We start from the raw sequence: 25326 nt of genomic DNA, 5'->3' as shown, positions 1-25326 counted from the left end.
AAGCAGACTATTACTAATAATATTTTATGAGCACGGATTTCAAATAATTGCAGTGAGCCTTACTCCCTGAGAATGGCTTAGTAAATGCAGTCTTTTCTTTTCTTTTGCTGTACTCTACTATACTGTAATTGCATGGCAATAATAAAAATCAAGAAAAAAAAGAGAAAAAAGGAGGGAGGGAGTGGGGGGAAGGAAGAAAAGGAAGGAAGGCAGATGCATCATGTTATAGCTTGGTGGTCCATCACTGAGCTCTTCAGAGCTGTGGTGGGAAGGATTTCTCTCTGTTTTAATTAAGAAACAAATACGTGTGACATTCAGCTCCAAAGTGAGACAAGAGTAAGGGCTATCTCATTGGTAACGCTGTCTTACAAAACCAAACCATTCACCTGTTTAGCTTGGGGTGGGCAACCTTTGGCCCACAAATCCCACAAGCTCTAGCCAGCATAGCCAATGATAAGGTAATGTGGGAGTTATTAGTCAAATATCTGGAAGGCCAAAAGTTCCCTGTCCCAATCTAGCCAGTAGCTTGAAGGATAAGCAGCTGTGTGGGGTCTTTGACAAGGGCTTGAGTATATCCTAATCTCCTGCCACTGGATCTTTTTATGTGCAGACACTAGAGATCTCCCCTGGGACTTTCTGAATGCAAAGCATGTGCTTGCCCACTGGGCTGTGATCCTTTCTACCACTACAGACCAATTTCATGGGGTTCTCCTGCCTGAACTAATCACAATGTCACACTGATTCAAGCAATACCTTCCCAGAGTCTCTTCTTGGTGTAGAAAGTGTATCCAAAAGGCATCTCTTTGTCTTCCTTTCTTGGTCACACTCAGGTAGTCTCCGATATAGACAGCTGTTTCTTGACCGGTCCACTGCCCAGATTTCTTGGAGTATTTCAAAAGAAGAGCAGCTTGAAAATAAGATAAATGAATTGACAACTTCTTTAGCAAAGGGGTTATTCCGTACCAGTAACCAAGAATGGAATGGCAGAGCTAACACATTTTCAATGTCTCTTCCCAGACAGAGTCATACAGCCCATGGTATTTTGCTTTCATAGCCTGACCTGGGAAAAATCTCATTCATTGAACAGTGTAGTATTACAGTAGCTTCTTCTATAAACAGAAAAGCAAACAGGATAAATTGCATGGGAAGTGCTTCAGTAGGAGTGTATTCTTCTCAGATATGCTGCAGAATGACAGATGCCTCAGTTGTGCCCCAAAATAAAGCAGTTTCTAATTGCCAAGACAATAATAAACAATGGAAAAGTTTATTTTATTGATTACTACTCAAAGCAGTTGTGGCCATTATGGCTGGTGCATTTTGGGTGTTAAATAGTCTAAAAAATATTTTTTCCACACTCTGGAAAAATGCACAAAAACAATGAAAATAATGACGCAAATAGATGTAAATAGGAGTGGTTGAAAGCCTATGCTATTCCACAGCACAGTACAAGCTTACTTTCACTACCGGCTTGACCCTGAGATGGAGTGGAAAGCAGTAACAACAAGGACAGGGATAGAAATCGTGTGGTCTTGCACATATTATTGGAAACCAGTTCTTCGCCATTGGCTATAATGCAGGCATGGGCAAACTTTGACCCTCCAGGCGTTTTGGACCAACTTCTTGAAATCTCAGCCAACTTCCAATTGTGGGAGTTGAAGTCCAAAATACCCGAAGGATTGGAAGTTTGGTCATGCCTACTATAATGGCTAGGACATCCAGGATGCAATCTAACAACACCTGCAGAACCAAGTAATTCCCATACCTAGTCTTGAAGAGCAGAGCTGTGTATGTCATACAGCCCATGCTATATCCATTAAAATCTGGTGCCTACAGATGTATTAAATGGTATTGTCTCATCACCAGTGTTGAAGTAATATTCAACTACAGCTGATTTCTGTATAAGGATGCATAAATCAAAAGCAATTTTCACTTGTCCTTGCATACTCAAAAAAAGCTTTGGATTAGCTCTGCTTTCTTTAAAAACTTAGGGATCAGAATTCTGGTCTCCCCTGTCATTAACTTGCTGACCATTCCTTCATATCTTACATCTTAACTACATAGGGAATGCGTGGTCTTGAAAGGGAGGGAGATGTGTCAATGGACCAATTATTATGCATGGTGGTGAAATTCATACTCAATTACTCAATTTTCTTAATTAAAAGCAGCCATTATAATGATTAGAGATGTAGATTTGGGGCAAAACACTGAATTGGGAAAAGGTATCAACCTTCCTGGATTAGTATTTTTTTTCTAAACTAAATTGCTCCCTTGAAGTTACTCTTCACTGAAAAAGAAGAAATAACAGACCCTAGTATAGGAAAAATATGTCTTCACTTATTTCACTTTGTAGCAAGAATGAAGTTTTCTCTCTGCAGTTTTCAAATACGGTATTTTTTCCACAGTTTTGAAATTTTTTCTAAAAATGTCTTCTACAAATAACTTTAAATTTTTAGAAAAATGATCTGCGTGTCTGGGATTGTGTAATAGAAATGCTACCTTCCTTTCCCACAGATAGTTACATTTATAGAATCAAGTCATTATAAAGGTCTATTTTAGGAATTTTTACTTACAGTGACATTTACGCAGCACGTTTGGCTTAAACAGCCCAGTATTCTTCATTCTTTCAACTAACCAGGTGTGATCTACACCTGACAAAATTTTAGCATAATCATCATCACTCAGAATGCGAGATTGTAGGATTTGTTCTTTTGTCATTTCCATAAAGAGAAAAGAGCTTGCACTAGAGTTCAAAAAAGAAGGACTCCCCAGTTCCGAAAAACTGCTGGAAAAATGGGAAGCTTTGTACCATGATTTCATGGAGGAGCCTGAACTGTGGCTGATGCTCAAAATGTCTTTTTGCTTTTCGTCCTCACCTTCTTCAGTTGTAGCACAATAGCTAGATTGATTCTCTAATGGTTTGTTACCCCTCTCTGAAGGGACACTTGTGGTCCCTGGTCTGTAATTTTGTTGTTCTCTTATTACATCTATGCCAGCAAGGCTATCTAGTGATTTTCTGGCACTATCAGAAACATATTCCCACTCTTCTGCTGTTTCTGCTTGAGGATCAACATCAGGCATTTCAGATGAGCCAGGTTTAGGTATGGTAGGGGTTGATTTGTTAATCCAATTTAGGACAAAGCTGTCATGTTCAGGCACATTGTTGTTTATGGAAGTAGATGTCATCCTATCATTAAGTTGATGTAAATGCATTTGGGTATCATCAGCTGTGTCGACCGTTTCTCCTTCTGGGTCAACCAATGGCCAAAGATGTCCAGCAATTGGTTCATGGCATTCAGGGTCTTCTCTGTGTTCACTCTTAGCACTGCATTGATTATGGTAAGATGTTTCACCAGAGTTCTTGGTGCTGTCCCTGGTCCTGGAATCAGCTGTTGTCGAAGAAATGCTAATTCTTAATGGATCTTGCTCAGAACTGACCCTTGATACAAGACTCAAAGTTTTGTTATGTATGGAGTTGGTACTACTGATTTTGCTGTGTGACTCTTGAGCAGTGTCTATTTTTTCTTCCACTTGTTTGAAATTTGGTCCGATTTCTGTAACTCCATTACTCAAGCCATCTTCATTCAATTTTGCAGAGCAAGCTTGCTCTTTCTTTGGACTGATCTTTTTATTCTGTACATTATCTTGGGGCAGTTCACTTTCCTTGCAACCAATTTCTTCCCAACTAAAGGAAGAGGAACCTGACCTGGAAAACTTGCTCCATGATCTCAGTGAACTGGAAATTTCACTCCTGCTTTGAGAACCATCCAAAATACCATCAGAACTGTTTTGACTCCTACCCTCATCTTCACATTCTGTTTCTTCATCAAGGGAATAATCTACTGCAGCATTACGGAGTAATTTATTTCGTATTTGGCCCTTAGTACTCTCATGATTTTTCCTTGCCTTTTGTGGAAATGGAATTTTCATACCTTCATGACATGACTTTTCTTCAGTAATACACACGGTGTCTACATTTCTGGTTTCCGTTTTCAAAGCAGTTATACAGGCTCCCACTTTGCATTCTCTTGATCTCACCTTTTGACTCTTGCAAGCACTTTCAAAAACCTCACAGACTGCTTCATGATGCTGGGAGTGTATTCTGAGGACATTCTCAAAGTCCAAGTTATGGCTGACAATCTGCTTGTCAGTGCACATTTTGTAGCTATCTGGAATGTAAGACTTGGCATCAGAATTAGGGAAACTCTGCACATTCAGTTGCTCCTTAACAGACATAATTATTCCCATGATATGCTTGGCCAGCTGTTCTTTGTCTTGCTGCCCAGTGTGTCTTCCATGACTATAAATATATACTTTCTCCAAGGCATCCTGACACAACTGGTTCACGCAAGTTAGTTTCTCACTCTCCCCATAAAGTTGCTGGTGCACTTTTGTAAGGCAGAAAGCAGCCTTGACAAAACTGTGGAGTTCCTGTTTGCTTGTGATGGGTTCTTCATCCTTCTTACAGAGAATACCAATTTCGAAGGACTCTTTTGCTTCAGACAAATACAGCTTTTTCTCTTCTGAAGGACAAACACTTGAACAGCTATAAGACAGCAGACATGTTCCACGGATATTCTGTAAGTCAAAAACAGATGAAATTAATAGGATTCATTTCAAAGTTTGATCTCAAACTTTGGACTCATCTCATTCTTTTCCTGAGGATTTATTTTCCACTAAACTAAACATAAATTGCAGAATTAGCAGTTTTTAGCTGCTAATCACCGCCTTGTCGGGGCGCTGGAGCTTGAGCACCTCAATGATGTCATGAGCGAAACCGTGAAGGGCCACCCAAGACGGGACGGTTGTGGCAGAGAGGTCAGACCAAGCGTGATCCCTGGGGAAGGCAATGGCAAACCACTCCAGTATCCTTGCCAAGAAAACTAAATGGACCAGTACAACCAGAGATATGTCGGTATGCCATTGGAAGATGGGACTCCCAGGTCGGAAGATGGCCAAAATGCTACTGGGGAGGAGCAGAGGATAAGTTCAACTAGCCCCAGATGTGATGACACAGCTAGCTCAAAGCCGAAAGGAAGGCTAGCGGCCGACGGTACTGGAGGCGAACGACGAATCCGATGCTCTAAAGATCAACACACCATAGGAACCTGGAATGTAAGATCTATGAGCCAGGGCAAATTGGATGTTGTTATTGGTGAGATGTCAAGACTAAAGATAGACATTCTGGGGGTCAGCGAACTGAAATGGACTGGAATGGGCCACTTCACATCAGATGACCACCAGATCTACTACTGCGGACAAGAGGAACATCGAAAAAATGGAGTAGCCTTCATAATTAATAAGAAATTCGCTAAAGCGGTGCTTGGATACAACCCAAAAAATGACAGAATGATCTCAATTCGAGTGCAAGGAAAGCCTTTCAACATCATAGTGATCCAAATATACGCCCCAACCACAGCTGCTGAAGAAGCAGAAGTAGATCAGTTCTATGAGGATCTGCAGGACCTACTGGATAATACACCAAAAAGAGACATTATTTTCATTACAGGAGACTGGAATGCCAAGGTGGGAAGTCAAATGACAACTGGGATCACAGGCAAGCATGGTCTGGGAGAACAAAATGAAGCGGGACGCAGGCTGATAGAATTCTGCCAGGAAAACTCGCTGTGTATAACGAATACTCTCTTCCAACAACCTAAAAGACGGCTTTATACATGGACCTCACCAGATGGTCAACACCGAAATCAGATTGACTACATCCTTTGCAGCCAAAGGTGGCGGACATCCATCCAGTCGGTGAAAACAAGACCTGGGGCTGCCTGTAGCTCAGATCACGAACTTCTTATTGCCCAATTTAGAATAAAACTAAAGAGATCAGGGAAAATACACAGACCAGTTAGATATGATCTCACTAACATTCCTAGCGAATATACAGTGGAAGTGAAGAACAGATTTGAAGGACTAGATTTAGTAAACAGAGTCCCAGAAGAACTATGGACAGAAGTCCGCGACATTGTTCAGGAGGCGGCAACAAAGTACGTTCCAAAGAAAAAGAAAACCAAGAAGGCAAAATGGTTGTCTGCTGAGACACTGGAAGTAGCCCAAGAAAGGAGGAAAGCAAAAGGAAACAGTGAAAAGGGGAGATATGCCCAGTTAAATGCGCAATTCCAGAGGTTAGCCAGAAGAGATAAGGAACTATTTTTAAATAAGCAATGCATGGAAGTGGAAGAAGACAACAGAATAGGAAGGACAAGAGACCTCTTCCAGAAAATTAGAAACATTGGAGGTAAATTTCAGGCAAAAATTGGTATGATAAGAAACAAAGATGGCAGGGACCTAACAGAAGCTGAAGAGATCAAGAGAAGGTGGCGAGACTATACAGAAGATCTGTATAGGAAGGATAACAATATCGAGGATAGCTTTGACGGTGTGGTGAATGAATTAGAACCAGACATCCTGAGGAGTGAGGTTGAATGGGCCTTAAGAAGCATTGCTAACAACAAGGCAGCAGGAGATGATGGGATCCCAGCTGAACTGTTTAAAATCTTAAAAGATGATGCTGTCAAGGTGATGCATGCCATTTGCCAGCAAATATGGAAAACACAAGAATGGCCATCAGACTGGAAAAAATCAACTTATATCCCCATACCAAAAAAGGGAAATGCGAAAGACTGCTCAAACTTCCGTACAGTTGCCCTTATTTCTCATGCCAGTAAGGTAATGCTCAAGATCCTGCAAGGAAGACTCCAGCAATACATGGAGCGAGAGTTGCCAGATGTTCAAGCTGGGTTTAGAAAAGGCAGAGGAACGAGAGACCAGATTGCCAATATCCGCTGGATAATGGAGAAAGGCAGGGAGTTTCAGAAAAACATCTACTTCTGCTTCATTGACTATTCTAAAGCCTTTGACTGTGTGGATCATAATAAATTGTGGCAAGTCCTTGGTGGGATGGGCATACCAAGCCACCTTGTCTCTCTCCTGAGGAATCTGTACAAGGACCAAGTAGCAACAGTCAGAACTGACCACGGAACAACAGACTGGTTCAAGATTGGGAAAGGCGTACGGCAAGGCTGCATACTCTCACCCAACCTTTTTAACTTGTATGCAGAACACATCATGCGATGTGCGGGGCTGGATGAATGCAAAGCTGGGGTGAAAATTGCTGGAAGAAACATTAACAACCTCAGATATGCAGATGACACCACTCTGATGGCCGAAAGCGAGGAGGAGCTGAGGAGCCTTCTAATCAAGGTGAAAGAAGAAAGCGCAAAAGCCGGGTTGCAGCGAAACGTCAAAAAAACCAAGATTATGGCAACAAGAATGATTGACAACTGGAAAATAGAGGGAGAAACCGTGGAGGCCGTGACAGACTTTGTATTTCTAGGTGCAAAGATTACTGCAGATGCAGACTGTAGCCAGGAAATCAGAAGACGCTTACTTCTTGGGAGGAGAGCAATGTCCAGTCTCGATAAAATAGTGAAGAGTAGAGACATCAGACTTGCAACAAAGATCCGCCTAGTCAAAGCCATGGTCTTCCCAGTAGTCACCTACGGATGTGAGAGCTGGACCTTAGGGAAGGCTGAGCGAAGGAAGATAGATGCTTTTGAGCTGTGGTGCTGGAGGAAAGTTCTGAGAGTGCCTTGGACTGCGAGAAGATCCAACCAGTCCATCCTCCAGGAAATAAAGCCCGACTGCTCACTGGAGGGAAAGATACTAGAGACAAAGCTGAAGTACTTTGGCCATATCATGAGGAGACAGGAAAGCCTAGAGAAGACAATTATGCTGGGGAAAGTGGAAGGCAAAAGGAAGAGGGGCCGACCAAGGGCAAGATGGATGGATGGCATCCTTGAAGTGACTGGACTGACCTTGAGGGAGCTGGGGGTGGTAACGGCCGACAGGGAGCTCTGGCGTAGGCTGGTCTATGAGGTCACGAAGAGTCGGAGACGACTGAACGAATGAACAACAAAAGCTGTAAGTTTTACCACTTTTACTCTAAAGTAAGATACAATTAAATCAACACTAGCTTTGGCATTCATTATATTGTTGCTGTATAACTTCAAGCCTTGACTTGATGGTGCCCCTGTAACGGGGTCTCCTTGACAAGTTTATCCAAAAGAGTTTTGCTACTCTTTCCTCTAAAGGCCCTTTCACACAGCCCTATATCTCAGAATATCAAGGCAGAAAATCCCACAATATCTGGGTTATCTAAGGACCCTTCCACACAGCCATATAACCCAGAATATCAAGGGCAGAAAATACCACAATATCTGCTTTGAACTGGGATATCTGAGTCCACACTGCCATATATCCCAGTTCAAAGCAGATAATGTGGGATTTTATTCATCTGCATGGAAGGGGCCACAGTCCAAACTCAGATAATGTGGGATTTTCTGCATTGATTTTCTGGGATATATGGCTGTGTGGAAGGGCCCTACAATTAGGAGAATATGATTCCTTAAGGTCCCTTTGGTTTCCATGGCTGGGCAGGGATTTAAACCCCAAATCTTAGCTCAACACTCAAACCAGTAACCCATGCTGGTTTTCACATTCATTATAGGCATTAACAAACAGTGAATAGTAAATAACTATTCCTAACGAGCAGATAGAATACAGCAAAATGCAGATCCCTTACATTTCACACATTGTTTCTGAACCAGAGAGCTCACCACAAAACATTTCCAACCTTTGTTAGCACTAAGAGAAAAGAGTAGTCGGGCATAGTGTACTTACCACTGCTGTGAGCACAAACAACGGCGTAAACTGGCTGAAGGCTGCTGCCAGCTTGCAAGCTTCAGCAGCTGAGAGTAAACGATGGTCAAACTCTTTAAGGAGGTTCTGTTGAAACAGCAAGACAAAAATTTAAGTTCAGGCTGATTTATTTTGCCAGCTCTTTTTACACCACCTTTAAAAAAGGCAATTTGCTTGAGATCTGACTTAATCAGGTTCAAATTCGGTTTAAGAATAAATCAATACTACTTAATTTTAAATGCTGGGAATTGGTCTTATCCACAAAAGTCAAAACCTTAAAAAGATAAAATAAAATAAAATTTCACCACTGGTTTTCTCTTTCTTATCCCTTTCATACTCAGAATATGATGATTTAAAAATTACAGTAGGGTGCTATGATAAATTTCCACAGTGTGGGTGTGCTTCAACTTTTATGGGAACTCTTTATCCTTTTCAAAGCATGTTTGATTAAGATGACAATGTATGGGTTCTTCACCCACCTCCAGTTTGTGTAGCACTGTAGTTAAGAGGGTAAGGACACATCTAGACTTTATTTAAGTCTCAATTCAGTCACAAACTCATGGAGACCACTGTATTTCACCTTCAAAAACTCAGCAGAGAACATGCTTTACAAGCAGACATATGTTCAATCTAAGGTACTTCCTAGGTTTTGCTGATCTATAGCTTCCATTATTTGATGTATTGGTTGGGGATGATGAGAGCTACACACTCTGAAGAGAAGGTGACATTGCAGCATTTTAATGTCAATGTTAATAGGGGAGGTGGGAGGGGAGTTCAGGACCATTAGCTGAGATCAGAAAGACTTACTTTCAGAGTAAAATCAGGGTATAGATGACCACTGATCAATTTCTCTAGCTCCTTCATAGGTTAGAACAAATAGCTACCCATTGTAATCTATAGCTGTGGGTATGCAGATGGACCTTAATATTAAGTGAGAGATGATTATATTTTTCTGTGTATGGACTGTACTATTTAACAAATCATATCCTTTCCTTCTGCATGATCCAGTCTTTCCTGGGCTTATGTCTTTTAAATGTTGTATACCAGGCATGGGAAAACTTCAGCCTTCCAGATGTTTTGAACATCAACTCCTACAATTCCTAACAGTCCACCATTGTGGGAGTTGAAGTTTGCCCATGCCTGCTTTAGACTACAATTACCATGAGTGAACAATGGTTATGCTGACTTGGGTTGATGGGAAGTCAAATATGTGAAGTGCCATGTAAAGGAAGACTGTACTGTAGAAAACTAAATGCACAATAACCACTAGTTACTTTCATTAGGGAGAAACTGTTAAACAGGACCAAAGAACTGTGGTAGAAAACATGGACACAGAAACTCACAAATTTACTAGTTATAAAATATCAAGAGCAAGTGATGGGAAAGACCTTTGTCTTAGATCCCGGAGAATCACTGCCCATTGGAATGCACAGCAACACTGGGAAAAATATTTTTGAACTATAACTTCCTATAACTATAACTTCTAATAAAGGTGAAAGAAGAAAGCGCAAAAGCCGGGTTGCAGCTAAACATAAAAAAAAACCAAGATTATGGCAACAAGAATGATTGACAACTGGAAAATAGAGGGAGAAAATGTGGAGGCCGTGACAGACTTTGTATTTCTAGGCGCAAAGATTACTGCAGATGCAGACTGTAGCCAGGAAATCAGAAGACGCTTACTTCTTGGGAGGAGAGCAATGTCCAGTCTCGATAAAATAGTGAAGAGTAGAGACATCAGACTGGCAACAAAGATCCGCCTAGTCAAAGCCATGGTATTCCCTGTAGTCACCTACGGATGTGAGAGCTGGACCTTAGGGAAGGCTGAGCGAAGGAAGATCGATGCTTTTGAGCTGTGGTGCTGGAGGAAAGTTCTGAGAGTGCCTTGGACTGCGAGAAGATCCAACCAGTCCATCCTCCAGGAAATAAAGCCCGGCTGCTCACTGGAGGGAAGGATACTAGAGACAAAGTTGAAGTACTTTGGCCACATCATGAGGAGACAGGAAAGCCTAGAGAAGACAATTATGCTGGGGAAAGTGGAAGGCAAAAGGAAGAGGGGCCGACCAAGGGCAAGATGGATGGATGGCATCCTTGAAGTGACTGGACTGACCTTGAAGGAGCTGGGGGTGGTGACGGCCGACAGGGAGCTCTGGCGTGGGCTGGTCCATGAGGTCACGAAGAGTCGGAGACGACTGAACGAATGAACAATAAATAACTTCCTTGATGCCTGGTCACCATAGAGACTGGGGGCTCTGGGAGTTATAGTCCAAAAAGTAACTTTTCAAACCACTGCTGAGCTGTGATATGGTATATTTTAATGTTCTACTTTGTTTCTGTTATGAGCATGTTAGCTTCTGGTACAAGGAATTTCTGTGGTCAGGCCAATCATCAACATTGGAAAAAGGGCATTTGTTAGCATAGGGTACCAACAGGATTTCAGACGAAAAGGGAAATTTGGGATGAGCTAAATAAAATGTTATCAAGTTTTGGGGTTAGCTAAGTGAAGTTTTATTTCCTATTTCTGTTTCTATGCAAGGCTGTGAAAGCTGGATAGTGGGAGGAAAAATCAAGTAATCTGAATGGTGGTGATGGAGAACTTTGATAGATTCTATGAGCTGCCAAAATAACAAATGGATACTTCCTAAACCAAAACAGTCCTGAACTCTCATTAGAAGCCAAGGTAACTAAAGTGAGACTGTCATACTTTGAACATATCATGAGACAGCATGAATCACTGGAAAAGATTCAGTGCTCACTATAGCTTAATGCACTAGGGGAAACCCCTCAATTAAATGGGCTTTGCTTACAAGATTTCAGCAGATTGCTAATAACAGGGTCTCTTTCATTCACATGTTCACCATAACTTGAAACTATGCCTTCAAAACACAAATAGTTACCAGATCAAACTGATAGTTATCTTTGAAACGGCTATAATCATTTTCACTCATAGAGACAAATATGTCAGCCAAAATCCCCAATGATGTAGCAATTCCCTGAAAGACAAGCAAACAGAAATATATTTATGGTCTACTATTTCAAATTCAAGTTACTTTGAATGTGTAGAATGAGAATTTTTAACACAAAACCCATATTTGTGGTCTCATTTATCCATGCACAGGAAAAACATGGTCCCTCTAGGAATTTGCTAGGTCCTCCAGGCAACTGTACAATATCCTTCCCTTGGAAGTTACCATAGTGTTACATTGGATTGCCTAGCACAGAGCACAAACTCTGCTCCTCCAGGTGTTTTGGACTTCAACTCCCAGAATTCCCAGCCAGCTGTTAGGAATTGTGGGAGCTGAAGTCCAAAACATCTGGAGAACAGTTTGAGAAACTCTGGCCTAGTAGATTCTTTGAGAGGATGTCTCTCAAGGATTTTCTCTTTGATATGCTGAGACCTGAAGTCAGGTAATTTAATTGCATTTGGTTGTATTAGTAGTTTCATGTAACCACAATCCGGTCTGGAATACTTCCCTTGTGGATACAGGAGTCTTACAGTATGGAATTTATTCCCCATGGATACAGGGATCTTACTGTACGTAGTTATACAAAGTGCAAAAAAATACCACCCAATTTCAGGCTGTTTACATGGCATTAAGTTTCTTAGTGGGACATCATCTCCCTCAGGGAAATTGTACTGCTTCAAATGGCAAGTAATTGAGCTTTCAGCTGGCCTTCTCATGATCTTGCAGAAACTGCCAGTTGAAAGGCAGCTAGTTTGCTTCCATTCCTCAATGAAGGAAAAGGGAGAGGAGTGATCCAGAAGTGCTATTTGAGAGCAAGACATGCAACTGTCTCTCAGCACAGCTAAGAGTGATCATTCCTTTTTGTGTATGAGTGCCAGTTTGGTGAAGCTGTTTGAGTGTTAGACTACAATTTATAAGATTTTCTTCACAAAATTTGTTCAGAGGAACTTTGCCCTTGCCTTCCTCTGGGAGACTGGTTACTTTGTCACATGGCCACCGGAGGTGCTCCACTGCATAGAGGAACATGGGAACCCGGTTGTCCTATGTCCTGCATTGCCCAGCACCAGCTAAGGTTGATCGGGGGGAAGCGTGCAGAGTGCATGGAGTGTGTGGCTTCCCCCTATGGATTCCAATGGCAATTCGGGAGCCTTCCTGTGCTGTCCTTGTGGCAACATGTGTCAGCTCTGCCCTCCTTCACCAATGGAGCCATGTCAGTGTCATCTGATGGGAGCCAGCCGGCTCAGTGGCTGACCAGGGCTAAATCAGCTCATGCTGCCAAATTTAGCCCCGTGTGAAGAGGTCATGTTGTGACTTCCCCATTGAAGTCACAACATGACCTCTTGCTAACAATTTCTTCCTTTTTGCTAATAATTTCTTCCTTTTTGAAGAAATTATTAGTACAACACTGAAATGTTCACATGATGTTGCATTTATTTTGTTCTGACCTCTGTGCATGGAAAGAATGTCTGTTATACCTCTTGCCATTGACCTACAACCCAACTGTCTCCTTTAGACATATCTCTATATCTCTCATACAGGATTCTGTACAAACGTTTGCTGCTTGTAAGAAGTGAAGCACTGACAAGATCACCAAGTAGATTTTCATGGCTAAGGAGGGCTCTCTTTGGGCAATAAATATTTAACATGATTCTAAAATTAATTCATCACCTTTTTGTCTGGCTGGGGAAGTGTAAAGTAACCCAAAATTGAGGCCCAGATCAGCTCAGCTGCTTCATACCACATTCCTGAAAGAGAAAAAAGTAAAAACTTCTCACATATTATTTTATTATTTTTTTAAAAAAAAAACCCATAGTGAATACAATGTTTAAAGATGCCTATTCTCAGCTCAGGTTGTGGAGCCGCAGTGGCACAATGGGTTAAACCTTTGTGCTGGCTGAATTGCTGACCTGAAGGTTGGTGGTTAGTATCCGTGAGACGGGGTGAGCTCCCGTCTATCAGCCCCAGCTTCTCATGCGGGGACATGAGAGAAGCCTCCCACAGGATGGTAACACATCCAGGCATCCCTTGGGCAATTTTTTTTGCAGACAGCCAATTCTCTCACACCAGAAGCAACTTGCAGTATATTCTTAATTCGCTTCTGACAAGATAACAAAACCTCAGCTTTAGTAAATCTTGATTTATTTTCATGTTACTTTTTTGAAGTGAACATTGCTGCTGCTGGAACTCCAACTCATAATTTAAGGTAGTTTTTGTATTACTCAGAAAAATACCAACAACCATTCTCTGTACAACTGGACAACATGGATCTGGAATATCAATCTGATGGAAAAATTAACATTTATCATACAAAACATTAGACATGAACACAAGGTTGAGGTGAAACAGGAACAGTTTCCAACTATTATGAGAGTTTTGCTATCGTGTCAGTCTGTGTTTAATATGAGTTTCCTATTACCAGTTTTCTGAAGACCTGAACTTCCAATTTGTGAACAATAGTCTTGTCTTAATAGATTAACATCAACACTTCCTTTAGGATTCTCTTAAGTACTGGAATTTCTGGACATTTCACCTGGTAGAGTAAATGTGTAATCTTTTAGGCTATTTTAATAATCCAGAGAGTAGATGGTCTAAATCAATGAGAGCTTGCTAAATTAACACGGATTCAATAGAACTTGCATAAAGATCCTACTCTGTTTTGTGCTAATAACGGGATTTAGATTGGGACCAGCCAAATGCAGCCTTCTAGATGTTGTTGAACTGCAACTCTCTCATACAGCAAAGTCAACAATGAAAAATAAAAAGGGGTGCACTTCAACAACTTCTAAACACCTGCAGAATTCTCATTCCTTATTCAGATTTAAAATATATCAGATGGACATTGCATTGGTGAATAGGACAGGGTTGATACCTATCACCATTACTGTTTGTCTCTGGAATTACTATTGAACAATATATGAGAAGACAAAAATCTAATTGGAACTAAGAAAAGAAAAGAAACTGAAAATATGAGTATTTGCTGGTGATCTGATTTGTATTGTTGAAGATCCATTGGGAAATATAAAACAATGGTAGAACACGATGTAGAACATGTATTTTCAGCACTATGCTGTCTTGTTTGTATAAAGCAGAGTTTTTCAAATTGTGCTCCTCCAGATGTTTTGGACTTCGGCTCCCACAATTACTAACAGCTAATAAGGTGCCTGGGATTTCTGAGAGCGGAAGTCCAAAACACCTGGAGGAGCACAGTTTGAGAAACACTGGTATAGAGACATGCTAGTTCCAGGATAAGGTGTATTTAGTCTGCTCTCTGTGGGTTATTATTTGTTAGGAAAGGAAAATATTTTGTAGTCATGATATCCCAAACTATCATGAGGAAATCCTGCACAAATAAATTGAACGGGAATTTAAAAAAAATCTACAGTGGTTTAGTTTTATGCAGCCCCCATGAATCCTTGTTTGTTTTGATTTGTAGACACTTCTTACAAACTTTTTCCAGTTTATGTATATGTTATGGAAATAACCACATAGCACAGACCAATGATACAATAATGGAATTTGTGATGTTGCATGAATCTGGCATGAAAGCACACCTAATTTTTGTAGAATCTGTCCTCTGATCTGAATGCAAACTGCTTGTACAAGGATCCGATCACTTTCTTTAGCATATTTCCACACACCTGAGAAATAAATAAAAAGAATAGTTGAATATAGTTCATTGCTTGAATAAATTAACAGGCAAAATATGATATCAAAAGCTGCTGAGCAGTTCTCATCTATTTAAAAGTTGATTTAAAATTGGATTTGGAATGAGGTCATGGGAATAATCAAGGTGATGGCAAATAGATACAGATTAACAAATACAATCCCAGAACACATGAATTGAATGCATACATGTACTGAGTATGTGTCTATCTGGGATCATTTAGCTTAGGAATTGTGCATCCTAGGCAAATTATAAATGATGGTCAATATCTACACTTGATTAGAGGTGATAGAGTGATGCCCCTGGGTCATGCACAGAGCACTTGAGGTTTCCAGACCAATCATCACAATACAGACTTCTTGAGTTTCAAAATAATAAACTTTACTGAAAGCATCTATATACAGGCGACTACATCTTGAGGCTGAAAATGGCGACTGACAAAGTACAGGACTAAACACACAGACAAAGAAAATCCTGCCCTTCTGCCTTATCTGTCTTCTAGCCGGTTAACTCCCTTTTCTTCTCACGAAAAGTCTTATCTAACTTTAGCCAAGGTCTTAACTCTCTATCCCATAACAATAATAATCTACTACACGAATGAACAAAAATGAACATGACTGAAACCATCTTGAATTACATTATTAACACATTGAAAAACATATATGAAATAACTGCAATTATCCTGACAAGAGGTTACCTATTATACCCCAAAACAATGTTAAAAATCACTTTTTGAAAAATTAACATCAAAAATCTATTTTGTGTTAGTTGGTACAACTTTTTAAGAGATTTCTTTAAGTAATTAATTTTTTAAAAAATTGTGATCCTTAATGGAGCCATCCGATATTGAGGTTAAATGTGCCACAGTAGAGTAGCTAACCAATAGTCCTGCAGAAAATGGGACTGATTACATTTAATTGATTTCACTTATAGAATCATAGAATCAAAGAGTTGGAAGAGACCTCATGGGCCATCCAGTCCAACCCCCTGCCAAGAAGCAGGAATATTGCATTCAAATCACCCCTGACAAATGGCCATCCAGCCTCTGCTTAAAAGCTTCCAAAGAAGGAGCCTCCACCACACTCCGGGGCAGAGAGTTCCACTGCTGAACGGCTCTCACAGTCAGGAAGTTCTTCCTAATGTTCAGATGGAATCTCCTCTCTTGTAGTTTGAAGCCATTGTTCCGCGTCCTAGTCTCCAAGGAAGCAGAAAACAAGCTTGCTCCCTCCTCCCTGTGGCTTCCTCTCACATATTTATACATGGCTATCATATCTCCTCTCAGCCTTCTCTTCTTCAGGCTAAACATGCCCAGTTCCCTAAGCCGCTCCTCGTAGGGCTTGTTCTCCAGACCCTTGATCATTTTAGTCGCCCTCCTCTGGACACATTCCAGCTTGTCAATATCAATAATTTTAAGTTGTCTTTCTATACACTAGAGTTTGGGATTACTTTTACATCTATGATATTCCGCATAAGACTGACTGTACAACACACTGCATGGACATGCACAACCATAGAAGTGGGGCTGATTCCATGGGTTTTTGTGCTGTGGTTGCAATGCGGCTATGCAAAGTATTGCAACGTGGAAGTACGCTGCACTGATATTCAGATTGTACCCCAAACACAGCACATTTTAGTCTTTCTGTGCATTACCAAAACTCCCTCATTTCTATGAGACTATTCCACACAGCTGAATAAAATCCCATGTTAACTGCTTTAAACTTGGACTCAGTTAATCCAGTTCAAAGCAGATATTGTGGGATTTTCCGCCTTGATATTCTGGGCTTTATGGCTGTGTGGAAGGGCCCTTAATGATAACAGATATGTTGTTTTTGTTATTTAGCCCATCTTTTCCCCAAAACTGGGACTGAAGTTTGCTTGCCTTAGGTAAACAAAAGTACAGCCTGAAAGTCTGAATAAAGCAATTTATTCTTTTATAAATTAAAGCTCCAAGAACTATAGAAACGATAGCCGATAGTTTACCTGTTGCTCCATTGTTGTTAATAAGACTGCTAAGGATATATTCAGCCTTTAGCAGTTTACCTGTAAATGGGAAAGACACACGTTTTTAAAAAGGAACAAATATAATTGAATGGAAGATTTCTATTGTGATTTTATCTTGTGAGGGAGATGGTAGCTGTAACTGTATGGTAAAGCACCTTTGTCAATGGGTCCAGATTTTAACCTTACCTTCCCCAGATAAAACCGGAAGATATTTTTTCTGGAAGCCTGAATTATAAGTACACAATACAGTTATATCAATCTCATCACCCTTTAATAATAATGACTTTATCCTAAAGAACCTTGGGATTTGTAGTCTGGTAGGGCTCCCTGGTGGTGCAGCGGGTTAAACCACTGAGCTGCTGAACTTGCTGACTGAAAGGTTGTTGGTTCAAATCTAGGGAGCAGGGTGAGCTCCCACAGTTAGGTCCAGCTTCTGCCAGCCTAGCAGTTCGAAAACATGCAAATGTGAATAGATCATTAGGTCCCGCTTCGTCAGGAAGGTAATGGCACTCCATGCAGTCATGCTGCCCACATGCTTCAAGTCGTCTCCGGTTGCTTCTGGGTTAGGTGCTGGCTGCTGGAGCTGATGAACAACTGCACTGCATCCTGTCAGATCCCCAAAATCTGGAGGAAAGCAAGAGTCATCGCCATCTTGAAGCCAGGCAAAGACCGTAATGACCCAAAAAGCTACAGACCAATCTCCCTGTTGTGCCACCTCTACAAAGTTCTGGAGAGACTTATTTTGCATAGAATTATGGAAAATATAGACCCCTGTCTGATCCCACAGCAAGCTGGCTTCAGAAAAGGCAAAAGCTGCACATCGCAAGTGCTGAACCTGACCCAGCACATAGAAGATGGCTTTGAAAGGCAGCAGATCACAGGAGCCGTCTTCATAGACTTGTCAGCAGCCTATGATACTGTGAATCACCGCCTCCTCCTGAGAAAAATGTATAATATCACAAAGGACTACCACCTCACCCGCCTCATAGGAAACCTGCTACAAAACAGGAGCTTTTTTGTTGAGTTCCAGGGCCAGAGAAGCAGATGGCGGAAACAGAAGAAAGGCCTGCCTCAGGGGAGCGTGCTCGCTCCATCCATGTTCAACATCTACACAAATGACCAGCCACTGCCAGAAGGGACAGAGAGTTTCATCTATGCTGACGATCGTGCCATTACTGCTCAAGCAGGGAGCTTTGAGATGGTAGAACAGAAGCTCTCCGAAGCTCTAGGTGCTCTCACTGCCTATTACAGGGAAAACCATCTGATCCCTAATCCATCTAAAACACAGACATGCGCCTTTCACCTTAAGAACAGACAAGCATCCCGAGCTCTAAGGATTACCTGGGAAGGAATCCCACTGGAGCATTGCAGCGCACCCAAATACCTGGGAGTCACTTTGGACCGTGCTCTGACCTACAAGAAGCACTGCCTGAACATCAAACAAAAAGTGGGCACTAGAAACAACATCATACGAAAGCTGACTGGCACAACCTGGGGATCACAACCAGACACAGTGAAGACATCTGCCCTTGCGCTATGCTACTCTGCTGCTGAGTATGCATGCCCAGTGTGGAACACATCTCATCACACTAAAACAGTGGATGTGGCTCTTAATGAGACATGCCGCATTATCACGGGGTGTCTGCGACCCACACCACTGGAGAAATTACACTGCTTAGCCGGTATTGCACCACCTGACATCCGCCGGGAAGTAGCAGCCAATAGTGAAAGGACCAAGGCAGAGACATCTCCAGCTCATCCCCTGTTTGGGTATCAGCCAGCACGTCAACGACTTAAATCAAGACATAGTTTTCTTAGAACTACAGAGACACTCGCTGGAACACCCCAGCAAGCGAGAGTCCAAAAGTGGCAGGCCCAAACCCAGCACCTCAATTCATGGGTGATACCAGATGAGAGACTCCCCCCTGGGCACTCAGAAGACTGGGCGACTTGGAAGGCGCTGAACAGATTGCGCTCTGGCACCACGAGATGCAGAGCCAATCTTAAGAAATGGGGCTACAGGGTGGAATCCTCGGCATGCGAGTGCGGAGAAGAACAAACCACTGACCACCTGCTGCAATGCACCCTGAGCCCTGCCACATGCACGATGGAGGACCTTCTTGCGGCAACCCCAGAGGCACTCCAAGTGGCCAGATACTGGTCAAAGGACATTTAACCAAATACCAAATTTACAAAATCTGTGTGGTTTTTTTTTCTTTTTCTTTTTAATCTCTATGTTTGTTTTGCTCTGTTAGAATTGTAAAACAATGGTTGCTGATGACACGATAAATAAATAAATGCTGCCCACATGACCTTGGAGGTCATGGACAACGCTGGCTCTTCAGCTTAGAAAAGGAGATGAGCACTCCCTCCAGAGTTGGACATGACTAGACTTAATGTTAGGGGAAACCTTTACATTACTACTTAGAAGCAGATGATAATTTTCCTTTTAGTTTATCCTAATTTTTTTTTTAAAACCAACCTTGTATCATAATTGGTTTAGTTTTTATTTTCAGGAAGGATTATTTTATGAAACAAAACAAAACAAACAAACAAAAATACCACCACCCAATGTAATATTCATCGTGTGCATGCCAGAAGCAGACAGACAGATTTTGCATGAGTAGATTAATTGCATTATTTGCATTGTTATATGGCAATAGATTTTTGGCTGGTGTTCTGAGATGCATCTAGGACACTACATGGAAAAATACCAGGACTGTGTAATCTACTTTTTTAAAAGCTCTTGCTCAGAGGTACAGCAATTCACATCCCCTGATGGAAACAGAAGGGCATATTTGTTAGCAGACAAAAGCTCCAATTAGAAGCCTTCCACACCCTTTCACAATTTTCCTGGCTCCTGCTTCACCTCTCCACCCCCAATGTTTCATGCCAAACACTTTGTGGAGACCAGAAGAAATGGGAAAGACACAAAAAAAGGGAGGGAGCATGTGGCAAACTGGAGCAGGGTGTCACTTTACAAAAATGGCATTGGGTTCATAGGAATGCCATCTCCAGAATGGGACAAAGTATCCTCTTGAGAGTTAAGTAGCTCCTAATTGGACATGGGCTGAGAAAATGGAGACTGGGAGAAAGTAAGAGAGCCAGCAATGAGAATTTCATTACCTGAATTTACCGAGACACGAGCTTGGCGGATCACCAACTGAGGGGCAATTGGCGTAGTAGGTTGAAGCTTGTGCAGCTTTTTGGCAATCTGAAGAAGTTGGCTGGAGCCGTCAACCCAATATAAGAACCGATCAATCAGGAACACAATAGCAGCTGCTGTCACATAATCCTTGGCAGCAATAGAAGTTTTCAAAGAAATCTGAAAAGAACACCCAAATGTGGGAAGTTGGGAAAAACCGCTTTCTTTTCATAACCAATACGCTCTCTAGACATAGCTTAGAAAAGTGTTCTCTCCCTGTTTCTCTTTTTCAGGAACTTTCAATGATCATGCTAATGTTGGAAGTCCATGTTCCATGTTCTGCTCTATGGCTAGGTAGACAAGGAAGGGAAAAAAACGACAATCAACCTGCTGCTTGATTACTTACTCACTTGTTCTTTCAGACAGCAATTCATGTCCACTGGAGCATGTTATAGAGTGGTATTTGTTAAAGGTCAATGTTTAAATATTTCTCCTTGTAGACATACTCTGCCCTCAAAACAAATTACTTTTTGTTTTTCTAGGACTCCTTAGTAGTATATATTTATATATTTAAGACATTCATATTCCGCCCTTCTCACCCCAAAGGTGACACAGGGCAGAGCACAGCATATAAACGGCAAACATTCAATGTCGGGGCATAAATAAATTATACACATTAGTAAACATTAAACATTTAAATCATTTCTCTCAACATTAAAATCCACTGTTTAAAACAGTACCAAACATCTGCATCGAGTCTGGTTGGCAGGTTTCTTATTGCTGCCTTGTTGCACTGTCCCAAAAGGACTGGAGGGAGGGGGCTGTTCTAATTTTCTCAGGAAGGGAGTTCTATAGCTGAGGGGCAATCACTGAGAAGGCCCTCTCTCTTGTCCCCACCAATCGCACTTGTGACAGTGGTGGGATGGAGAGCAGGGCATCCCTGGAGGATCTAAATTTCCGTGATGGTTCATAAAGGGACACATTGCAGTAGTCTATCCTAGATGTAACAAGAGCATGGACCACCATGGCCAAGTCTGACTTCCCAAGGTATGGGTGCAACTGGCACACAACCTTTAATTGTGCAAAAGCTTCCCTGGCCACTGCCACAATCTGGGATTCCAGGCTCAGTGATGAGTCCAGCAGGACTCCCAAGCTGCAAACCTGTGCCTTCAAGGGGAATGTAACCTCATCCAGCAGATATTGTAACCCTATACCCTGTTTGGCCTTGCAATTGACCAGGAGGACCTCTAATTTGTCTGGATTCAATTTCAATTTACCCGCCCTCATCCAGACCGTCACAGCAGCCAGGCACCAGTTCAAGACTTGGACAGCCTTCTTAGCATTTGGTAGAAAGGAGTAATAGAGTTGGATGTCATCTGCGTACAGATGACATCGGACTCCAAAACTCCAAATGATCTCACCCAACAACTTCATGTAGATGTTATGGCCATGACCATGACTTCAATGCCCAAAATCCATAAACTATGTTTACTTCAGATGCATATTGATGCACTGGTGACTTATATGATATACAATGTATTTGTTGTACCTCAGTCATGTCAAAACACACAATCAAGCTCTCAAGTCTGCCAGCTATTACCAGTGCAGGTGGCAACTCCAGGGAGAATACTGTCTTTCCAGTTGAAGTCTCAAGATCATTATTAGGGCAGAAAGGATTAATTCCATGCTCTGTAGAAACTTTCCTAAAGTTTTTGGGCTGCAACTCACATCAGGCCTTGCCAGCATAGTCAAAGATAAGACCCAATATAGTCAAGGGTGTTGGAAATGTCAACTCAACAAGATCTGGAGGATCATAGATATATTTATTTATTTATTTATTTATTTATTTATTTATTACTGCGCTTGTATACCGCTGTTTCTCAGCCTAAATTGGCGACTCAACACGGTTTACAACACTACAACAATCAACAATATTCAATTTAAAAAGCATAAAAAACACAGACACAGTACACAGTATTGGGCCACCAATAACAATCCAATGCATCTCTTAACTAAAATCGCAATCCAATTTCATCGTCTGTGATTACCAGTCCTTTGATCATCAAATTCATTGCACCGGATTAACCGAATGCTTGTTTGAACATCCATGTCTTCAATCTTTTTCGAAACACCATCAGCGAGGGGGCTGATCTTACCTCTATGGGGAGGGTGTTCCAAAGCCGAGGGGCCACCACAGAAAAGGCCCTGTCTCTCGTCCCCGCCAGCTGCACCTGTGAAGCAGGCGGGATAGAGAGCAGGGCCTCCCCAGAAGATCTTAGGGTCCTGGTGGGCTGATAGGCCGAGATACGTTCGGATAGATAAGTTGGGCCAGAACCGTTTAGGGCTTTAAAGGCCAACGCCAGCACTTTGAATTGAGCCCGGTAGCAAATCGGCAGCCAGTGGAGCTGGTGCAGCAGAGGAGTTGTATGCTCCCTGCGCCCCACTCCTGTTAGTATCATGGCTGCCGCCCGTTGGACTAATTGGAGCTTCCGAGCCGTCTTCAAAGGCAACCCCACGTAGAGAGCGTTGCAGTAGTCAAGACGGGATGTAACCAGAGCGTGGACTACCGTGGCCAAGTCAGACTTCCCAAGGTACAGTCGCAGTTGGCGCACAAACCTTCAGGTCAAATAGCTGGTAGACTTACGAACCCACACGATCTCTTCGATCATCTGGAGATGCCCTGCTCGCGCTCCCACCTGCATCGCAGGCATGATTGGCAGGGACGAGAGAGAGGGCCTTTTCGATGGTGGCCCCTCGACTCTGGAACTCACTTCCTAAGGACATCAGACATGCCCCAACTCTGGCAGTCTTTAGAAGGAGCTTGAAGACGTGGTTGTTCCAGTGTGCCTTCCCTGAATAATGGTCCCATAACACTTTGTTCTCCAAAGCACTTTACATTGTTTTAGGTCTGCTTGTATGTTTTCCACAACGCCCCATCACTTTTTTCGCCCAAGTCCAGCATTTTAAATTTCAATTTACATTTGGCCTTCCCATAGTTTTTAATAGTGTGCTGTCTTATTGTTAATGCTTACATTATTCTTTATTGTCTATGTTTGATTTTAATTGCTTGTATTGTTGTTATTATTGCTTGTATTGTTGTATTTGGGTTCAGCCTCACGTAAGCCGCACTGAGTCCCATGGGGAGATGGTAGCGGGGTATAAATAAAGTATTATTATTATTATTATTATTATTATTATTATTATTATTAGCTTCTTGGTACATGTGAAAGGGCCAAGGAGGTTCATAGTTCAATATTTTGACTTTGCAAATTGCTTAGATGACATTTAAAGTGGTATTAACACCCTCAGTGTTCCCCTTGGTGGCAAATCTTTCCTCCTAAAAGAAAAATCATTCCAATTTTAGTATATGTGCTGCCTAAGCCTAAAAGAAGAATCAACAAACCTTATGGAGGAACATGCTGCTAAGAAAGAAAAGAAACCAGCAGGATATCTCTGCAGAAGTAGAGAAACTTCTTCAAAACCCTTGCAGAAGTTGTGACATCTGTCTAAATGCTCTACTTCCTCCTTGGCAGATGCTATGTGCATTTCTGTATTCTATCTATCCTAACTGTGTGGAACCATACTTAGATATGATCCACTTTAGGCACTGAGACTAGGGCATTTTGGTATGAGTGGTGCAGAGCATGGAGCTGTCCATTGTAGTTCTACAAGCAATGGCTGTGGAACAAGGCAGCAACCAATAGATTTTGCAGGCTTATATTTTGAATTCCCATACAAAAGACAAAAACCACAAATAAACATCACATGGAAAAAATAAAGAGCACATACAGTGCATGAGAAATCCACTAGTGTGTTGATGCAGTGTAGTTTCGCCTCTATATCCTTCCTTCTATATCTATAATCTAACCATCTACTGAAATAAATATATCCTATGAAATAGAGGCAGTTCTAAGGGTTGAGTACAAGCAAAAACAATTGAAATGATTGAAAACAATTCCAGTTTTAATTAAAAAAAAGGGAGCCTCCGGTGGCGCAGTGGGTTAAACCACAGAGCTGCTGAGCTTGTTGACCGAAAGGTCGCAGGGTTGAATCCGGGGAGCAGTGTGAGCTTCTCCTGTGAATCCCAGCTTCTGCCAATCTAGCAGTTTGAAAACATGCAAATGTAAGTAGATCAATAGGTACTGCTCCAGTGGGAAGGTAACGGCACTCCATGCAGTCATGCCAGCCACATGACCTTGGAGGTGTCTACGGACAATGCCGGCTTAGAAATGGAGATAAGCACCAATCCCCAGAATCGGACACGACTGGACTTAATGTCAGGGGACAAGCTTTACCTTTGCTTAATGAAAAAAATCATTAATAAGTTAAGTTTTCAAACTGAAGGTTAAACAATGCCAGGGATTGAATGTAGGACAATCTATGTGCAAAGCATGTGCCATGGTCACAGACCTACAACTCAGATTTTTCATGAAAATCAAACTCACATGAATGAATCAAATACACCAGGAGGATAATCTGGGACCAGATGAGGCACTGATATTAGTTTGTCTAAAAAGATTTATGGTTACAGGTTCATTTCAAACTTATACAACACTTGAAAAGAGTGTGTATGTGTGTGATCTTGAAATTGTATGGGCAGTTTGGACAAGCTTGAACAAGACAAGTTTGCATCACAGGATGGCTGGATCAATTGCAAAACCGTATTTGGCTCGCTATGCTCAAAAACAAAAAGACAAAACCCTAGTTCACAGGGGAGAGAAGTTATGAAAGAATTCCCATTGACAGGGATTTCTGTCTCCTTGTACACATGTGCCTCTCAACAATGGACAAATCCCTGTCCTTAAGCACCTGTAAACTGACACTGCCAACTACAGATCCTTCTTTCT

The 25326-nt window shown here is 41.7% G+C and overlaps 1 protein-coding gene across 4 annotated transcripts in view; it reads right to left on the bottom strand.

Moving 5' to 3' along the window:
* The window catches only part of ALPK1 (alpha kinase 1), an 83073-nt gene that overhangs the window by 6905 nt on the left and 50842 nt on the right, over window positions 1–25326 (bottom strand). For all 4 annotated transcript variants that reach the window (XM_067468645.1, XM_067468646.1, XM_060779077.2 and 1 more), the window contains 8 exons: window positions 20461–20659; window positions 17314–17373; window positions 15221–15307; window positions 13338–13414; window positions 11601–11696; window positions 8689–8793; window positions 2571–4575; window positions 754–907 (listed from right to left, as the gene is read on the bottom strand). In XM_067468645.1, coding sequence (XP_067324746.1) covers window positions 754–907; window positions 2571–4575; window positions 8689–8793; window positions 11601–11696; window positions 13338–13414; window positions 15221–15307; window positions 17314–17373; window positions 20461–20659 — 2783 coding nt within the window. The remainder of the gene's footprint in view (window positions 1–753; window positions 908–2570; window positions 4576–8688; window positions 8794–11600; window positions 11697–13337; window positions 13415–15220; window positions 15308–17313; window positions 17374–20460; window positions 20660–25326) is intronic.

This window comes from Anolis sagrei, chromosome 5, assembly GCF_037176765.1.
Source record: "Anolis sagrei isolate rAnoSag1 chromosome 5, rAnoSag1.mat, whole genome shotgun sequence".
Lineage (NCBI taxonomy): Eukaryota > Metazoa > Chordata > Lepidosauria > Squamata > Dactyloidae > Anolis > Anolis sagrei.
This window is presented reverse-complemented; position numbering and strand designations above follow the sequence as displayed.